This window comes from Parasteatoda tepidariorum, chromosome 1 (genome assembly GCF_982258835.1).
Source record: "Parasteatoda tepidariorum strain Cologne lab strain chromosome 1, Ptep-v5.0, whole genome shotgun sequence".
NCBI classification, from domain to species: domain Eukaryota; kingdom Metazoa; phylum Arthropoda; class Arachnida; order Araneae; family Theridiidae; genus Parasteatoda; species Parasteatoda tepidariorum.
In genome coordinates, this window is record NC_141755.1 from 7,150,755 (window position 1) to 7,158,567 (window position 7,813).

The window sequence follows — 7,813 nt, forward strand, 5'->3', positions numbered from 1 at the left end:
TATGTATTAAGAACAACTAAACGCAGAAGCTTTTTGAATCTTACTCTATCAACAAAATAATTTTAAATACATAATTTTAGAAAAAGTCTTCAATATCAGGTTATAGCTTAATACAATTGCTAGTTTATTTCCTCCATCACAAGTATTTAAGCAAGTATTTAAAAAAAATTATAATCAAATCATAGAATCAAACTAACATACTAGCTACATGTTAACAAAATAATAAAAGAAAATCATCGAAAGAAAACAGCAATCTTTTTAATGGTGAGAAATAATATATAGTAAGATGATAAAAGACATAAAAATTAACAACATAGAAATACTACACATAATATTTGAACCAAAGTGTGTGATGTCCCACTTCTTGTAATCTCCCTCCCTTCTTCTTGTCACCAAATGTCATAAATCACGTAACCCCACCCCTCTCTCCGATATGACATCACTTGAAGACGACCCCAAAAATAAAAGAATGCAAAAGAAAGGGAAATTATTTCGTTAACTTTTAAGTAACATTGATATTTTTAATCAAATAAATGAAATCTTCAGTGCAAAATATTTTAAATTCTTAAAATTAGTTAGCTTTACGAAAAAAAAGAAAAAGAAAGAGAGATTTTTTTCGAGCGATGGCATCACTTTTAATGATTCTTATTTAGAACAACCTCTTGACTTCGAATACTCCCGTTTTCTTCGATCACACATGCAACTTCTGGGAGATGTTTCTGGAAACATTACAGGAATATTTCTGAGAATATTCCCACCCTATATTTATCCCTTTTCAATAATTTTATGTCCATGAATTTGAATTAAAAAAAGGAAAAAGGTTAACTTTACCATTAAATTTCTTATGAGGAACTAGTGAATCAAAAAAGAATATGAATAGAAGCAAGCTTAAAAGAAAATCATTTCAAAGGGTATTTCTGTTTTTTTCTCGAAATCCTTTTATTAATTGTTTCTTATCCTTGCTTACATCTCCTCTTCCCTCCACTTTCTCATAACATAAATATTTGGTTATAAGCAGTTGAGGGTGAGATATTAAAAAAACTCTCATACAATGAATTCTCCCAATTATCTCGCGAGAACTTTTTTGATCTCCCCGAGGAAAGAATAGGAAAATTTTATGGATTAAATATCTCCTGATGTGCTAAAGAAATGGAAATTGCTATTCTAATATGTAAGGAATTATAACGATTTGAAAATATTTTATAGTTTTTGCTCTCTTAAATTGAAAGAAAAAACATTTAAGACAAATTCATTATTTTATTTTTTTCACTTATTTTCTAGGCATTTAAGCTTCTAATCCTTTCGTACCCTTTAATGCCTTTAATTTAGGTCTTTCTACACTGTAAAAAAAATTGGATCAAATTAAGATAGAGCGTACTGGCACTCAAGGAAAAGATACTTTTTACGGTAAAATCTATTTTTACCGAAACACATAAAATTTAATGTACCATGATTTTTACAGCAATAATTACCGTAAAATCGTTGAATCACCCTAAATAAATAAATATTACTGTAAAAATTACGGTATAATATTTTACTGTAAAAATGTCTTTTTCGGTAAAATGGATTTTGTGAATAGTGCACCCAAATTGACCTAGACATTTTACAGTGCAGATAACGATGGAGAAAATAAGAAAACGCGGATTACATTAGGATTTAGGAGACAACATACATAAAATATTTACATAAAATTCTACTGAAATATTACTAGTTTTTTTTTCCATACAGCGTGGTATAATTCTTGCTAACTTTCGTTCCATTATCAAATATTTGTATGACAGCATTTCTATGTGATTTCATACACATAGGATATTGAAATTTCATTGCTCAGTGAAATAGCATGCGCCACCTCTTCATTTCCAAATTTTCCGGTTAGGGATGGCTAACTGAAATTTTATTCCATTTGAGTTCTTATTACACTTTAGGAGGCATGGTGTCCTCATTAATTTATCATACAAAAGATAGGAAAACTACCATACTTGACAGGATTTGGATTATTTTTTAATTATTTTTTTGTCCTTTTGTCTGTTGAACCATCTACTAAATGTTTTACTAGTTATTATCAGTTCTTTATAATCAGTTTTGAAGTATCAGAACTGTTGTTTTGAAGTATCTAATTGTTGCTGAAATGTAAATGAAAAATTAAACAAAAATTAAATCAAAAGGATTTCTTTTTTAAAACAATTTTAACCAGTTGTTGCAATTTACAAAAATTCTCTTTTTTGGAACAAAAAAAAAAGGTTTAATAATTTGACAAGAAAATTAGCAATAAAACATTAATGATTTCAAATGCTTACTTAGTGTGATTTGCTTTAGTATTTATTCATGAAAAACATAGTAATGATTGCATCTGAAATTCTTCTTTATGAGCACCGTAGCCTTTCACAGACTTTGTCTGCCTCCATCACAAGAAATTTCCAACCTTTCCCATCTAAGGCGACTCTTCTCCATTTTTTTTTTAAATTTTGAAATCAGTGGATCTTTTTCGATGTACTCTAGCCAGAATGGATACCCTTGGGCTAGATCTTATAGAATTTTTCAAAGTGGCAAATTTAAAAATGAAGCGTCCTCTAAAATTTTGAGCATCAAAACTATCATTTGCGTACTTTAAAAGGTTATTATTCTAAAAGAGTTGAATGGTTTAAGGTAATGCGCAGTTCTCTAAATCATCCAAATTTTGTATAAAAACAATTCTTCATAATGGTTTTTCTAAGTTTTTTCACAAAAAAGTCCCATTTAATGTGCCTTACAAATAATACAAAAATAATTTTAAACTCTATATGCCACCTTGCCATGAAGAATTAGCTGGGTAATAAAACGCAATTATTAGCATAATTATAAACATTAATATTAGTTTAAATATTATAAAAATTATTAAACATTTTTAAAAATCGCCATTTTAGTAAGATTTTGTCCCCTAGCAAGAAATTATCAAAATCAATGTCTTATTCAACTTTTTCGAAATTTTTATGGACCCAGATAATGTAGAATTGGATTAGGTTTTTAAAACAAAAAAATTTAATCACAAACGCTTTTCATTTTCTCAAACCTAAAGATTTTCATTGACCAGAATAAGCATAATGGACGCTGTTTAAGATCAGAATAAACATAACAAGGACGCCGATATTTGTCGCATATGGTTTCATCTTTCACTTTTATTAAAATCAGTATGAATTCGTTATTTGTTTAATACCGCACAGAAAAGATAGGAAAATTTAACATCACAACCAGTATTTTACTAATAATACTCCTGAAATCGAGTAAATGTTCGTTAAACACGTTTAGAATGCGCATAAAATAATTAATACTAAGCAATATTAAAACTACACCGTAAGAAACTAGAACAAATTACGGAATAAAGTACCAGCTCTGGAAAATTTATTCTTCCGTAAAATCCATTTTTACCTCAATATATTATACAGTAATTCTTACAGTAAAATTTATTTAATTAGAGTAATTCAGTGATTTTACGGTAATTATAACTGTAAAAATTACGGTACATCATATTTTTGTCTTGTTATCATATTTTGGTGTTTTGTCATGTTCTGGTAGAAGTGGATTTTATGGCAAAGCGTACCGGCACCCTGAGTGCAACTGTTTTTTACCGTAATTTTGTGTGGAATTTCTTACAGTGCACTAATGGTTTAAAATAAATAGCTTGCATAATTGTTAATTAACTACCTAGACCAATTATGCAGTTACATAGCACAACATACAGAATTTTATTGCATGTAATAGAATAAAACATTCAATCGAGTAGACATTTATTATTATTTTGTGAATAATCTGAAGATCTAGACAAGAATTAATATGCAATAAAAGTTAAAAGAAAGATAATTATTGAAAGAAGATGGAACTTTTTTTTAAAACATAGAATCTATTCTAACGTATAAAATTTTTAATATTAGACATAATTTACATGCCTTAATTTCTCTTGCCTCTAATTTTATGATTTTTATTTCATGTTATCTCGTATATCTTAGATTACATTTATCGCCTCTACATTTGGCTAACTCAGTTGTATTTTTTTGTTTGTAGTTTCCAAAATGAAATTAAAGTACAATTTCATGTCAATTAATGAAATGTTTTAATTTTAAGTTATAATTAAACTTAATTTAATAAAATATGAATTTCTTTCTCTTTCAATTTAATGTAAAGCGAATCCTTAAATAGTTCTGATAAGCTCCACTTACTTTTCAGTGACCATGGGGCCATGCGCTGAGCTGCCATACCTGTAACCATTAAATCAAGTTTACAAGAAGTTGATGCTTTTGAAGTAGTACCAAGTTTAACTGCATATGGAAAAATTTGCTTGGATATTGAGTCCATCATCTCTTTCAATTTTCCTTGAAGACCAGTTTCCGTCTTTTTTACAATTTTCGGTGACTCAGTGGTAGACGCAATTCCTTCAGAGGATGTTTCAGCAGTAGTCACAAAATTTGAAAAATTAATCGAAAATAAAAGCACGACATAACACGCAATCAACATGATTAAATCAAAAAATGACTTTTGAAAAATCGATGGTACTGATTATATATTTTTCTTAATTAAAGTTCGTAACAAAATTACATTTCTAACAGATCAAACAACTTTCATAATAAAGAAAAGCATGCCAGTGAAATTAATCGCATGTGGAAACGAATCGATTTACAAAATTAAAGTAGAACAATAATAATCGATTTAAAAACCAAAGCAGACGATAAAAACCAAACACAACTCAGGATTGTAACTCTTTTAACTGAACTGAGTGATGGGGAAACAATTGCGTTCTCTGCAGCGAAAACTACTTTCGCTCTTTAGAATTTTGTATTCACTCTGCAGACGAGTATGTTTAGGTCGCGTGTTTGTTCTATTAACTCTTGTTTAATATCGTCTGCCTTGAACTTCAAAGCTAGCCTGTTATCAAGTTTTGATGTTTCATCACATTTGAGATTTTTTTTCCTATAATTTCTTTATTATACTTTTTCGCTCGTAGCTTTGTATTAAAAAACTAAATAAATCAATGAAAGATAATTTGCAATATAGAAGTATTCTTAAATTACATTTGTTAATTTTGAAACTGTCTATTTCTATATATCATATTTCAGAGAATGCTTTCTAGCTCTGAACTATATCGTCTTTATTGTCTGGAAACTATAATTTTTGATTTATATATAATCTAAGTACAAACAATAATACGGAAAAATCTTAATAATAAATTAATAAAATCGTATGAAAGATTTGTAACATTAATAAATTAACATTAAAAACCTTTAATATATAAAATATTACATGCTCTTTAAAAATTAATGTTATTATCAAAATTCAACGTTAAAATTTATAAATTAACATTAGAAAATTTAGTCTTACTAAACTCGAATTAAAAGAATAACCTCAGGTTGCAATAATGTCAAAAAGAATTTTTTAGAAATATTTTCAGCAAATTGGTAAAACACAAGAGATTGAAATTTCAATTTAACAATAATTGCAGATAGTATCATTTCAAAAAGCGAGGATTACAAGATTGATGCTTAGAACTTTCCAAGGAAAGATTTACTTGGTATCATTTGAAGACTTATGAGAAATCACCAAGGGTTCATTACAATTGTATACAAAATTTTTTAACACAGATTTAACTAAACTTTAAATGAAAGAATTTATTATATTAATCTAACAAATATTTGCAACACAAATTAGACAATTGAAAGCTTTAATTTTAAAAACAATGTTCCTGAAGTGCCTGTATTTTCAGTTTTAAGAGAAAAGAAACAGCCAAATGAAACAAATAACAATTTTATTAAACTGCACAATTTAAAAGTACATAAGAAGTGGTAGAATTAAAAAGTGTCCTTTTTTGCAAGTATTTGGATAATTTTTAATGATATACTACTGGAGGTTTTTACACCTATTCATACTCATACACTGTAAAAAGCGCATAAATATATATCCCAATTTATTTTAACTGTGTAAATATATTTGGAATTTTTATGAAATATTTGCATAGTTTTTTTCTTTTACTTCGCAAACATTTTAAGTAAGTTTAATTAGCTGTTAAAATTACTAAAGCTCAATTTAAAATAGAATTTAAAAATAGAAGACGCAGACTATTATTAATTGCAAAGAACAGAGTTTGTATAATAATTTTTTTTACAATTGTTTAAGGAGAAAATTTAACCGAATAAATAGAATTTAAGACATACTCTAAAATATCTTGATAAAATTATCAAATTTCACCAAATCTTATTTCGTAAACTTGGTAAAAACACTTATTATTAAACCTTATTTTACTGTAGTTTCACCAAAATTATTACCAAGGCGCTTCGGCAAAAATTACCTAGCTTTTTGGCGTTCACGTTGAGCCAGAAATACGATACATTTTACTATATTCTGGTAGTTTTACCCATACTTTTTTTCTCAGTGTACACATGGTATTACTTGAAATAACTGAACAAGCAAAGCACTGAAACTGTGTCTTTTAATTTATGTTGTTTAATTAGATATTTTTACTTAAAGTGATCGGCCTATTTATTACTTTAAGTATTTGTACCAGATCCTATGCATTTGATAAAAAATTTTAACTGAAAAGAAAATACAAGAGTAAATGTAACACTTAACAGTTCAAACAATCATTTGGTAAATGTTTTTTTCAACTTTAGAATTGTATCAAAATAATTAAATGTACCTAAGAGTGGTAACTTTGCCCTTTTAAATAAATTAATTTTTTTCGTGTTTGGACAATATGTGCACTGTTCAAACTGAAATTATTCATAAAAAATAATTAAATTTTTCTCACCCTATTTAATTTCAGCTAACATGGATGGCACAGGAGACATTAAATTTAAATAAATTTTCGTCTTATTTTAAAAAAGCATTTAATTACGAATGTTTGAACATTTGCTGGGGGAAATCAAAAAAAAATTTTTTTACATAAAAAGACTTTTAAGCTTGCTTCTTCAAAACAAATATTTTTGTTTAAAACATTGTGAACCAAATTTTTCATGTTATTAAAGTTAAAACATTTCTTAAAGATTTTTCAGTTTTATAACTATTCAAATTTTCTTTAAAAAATCAATTTTTTTTCCTGCAGACAATAAGATATAAAGTTTGACTCAGAAAAATAATCCATTTATACTTTTCTTTTAATTTATTAAAATATGACATTTGACAGTTTGGATACATTTCAAAAAGTTTACGTAAATAATTTAATACGTTTATCTCGAAAATATATAACTATCTTAATTGTAATTAAGTAATTATCCCATAATTACTTAACTATTATTAAGCTAATTGATTATGTAATAAATAAATTTGTAGTAATATGAATTATCTTAAGAATATTGCTTGCTTGTTCTTTTTACCCTAATAAATTAGCATAAAACACTTTAAATCGGAAATGAAGAAAATAAGAAAAAAAAAAGTCTTAGTTACATCTTTGACACCAATGACTTCTCTGTAAAAGAAGAATTGACCTACTATCTTTACTCACTCATATTAAATGTATACATGCGGTAGTCCAAGTGCAGGTTCAGGTCAAGCTTTCACTTTCTACTGAGAGTACAAGGTCGGTGAAGAAGCAGGTTACGTTACTAAACTGAGATCAAATATAGGCCATGGAACTTACAGTATTTTATGAGAATGCGTAAGATTTTAATTAAAATTCTCTTAAAGGTTTAAAATTTAGTATCAGTAGAAACTATTTTGAAGCAGTTTTAATTGAATTTATTTGTAAGATTTTGTAAAATTTTACTATTTTCTTTAAGTTGTTACGTATTGTGCTACATATTTGACTTTCTGAAACAGAGATCACATTAAGAAGTTACCTGAGAAGTTACTC

The 7,813-nt window shown here is 27.2% G+C and overlaps 1 protein-coding gene and 1 long non-coding RNA gene across 2 annotated transcripts in view; one reads left to right on the top strand and one right to left on the bottom strand.

Annotated features, from left to right (window-relative positions):
• Positions 1-4,488, bottom strand: part of LOC107437201 (nose resistant to fluoxetine protein 6) — a 50,560-nt gene extending 46,072 nt beyond the window's left edge. Inside the window, exon 1 of the mRNA XM_016049122.3 lies at positions 4,194-4,488. Within this exon, the coding sequence (XP_015904608.1) occupies positions 4,194-4,488 (295 nt within the window). The remainder of the gene's footprint in view (positions 1-4,193) is intronic.
• Positions 1-6,719, top strand: part of LOC139425410 (uncharacterized) — a 48,697-nt gene extending 41,978 nt beyond the window's left edge. Inside the window, exon 2 of the long non-coding RNA XR_011636665.2 lies at positions 4,201-6,719. This is a non-coding gene — a long non-coding RNA (uncharacterized LOC139425410). The remainder of the gene's footprint in view (positions 1-4,200) is intronic.
• Positions 6,720-7,813: the final 1,094 nt, after the last annotated feature.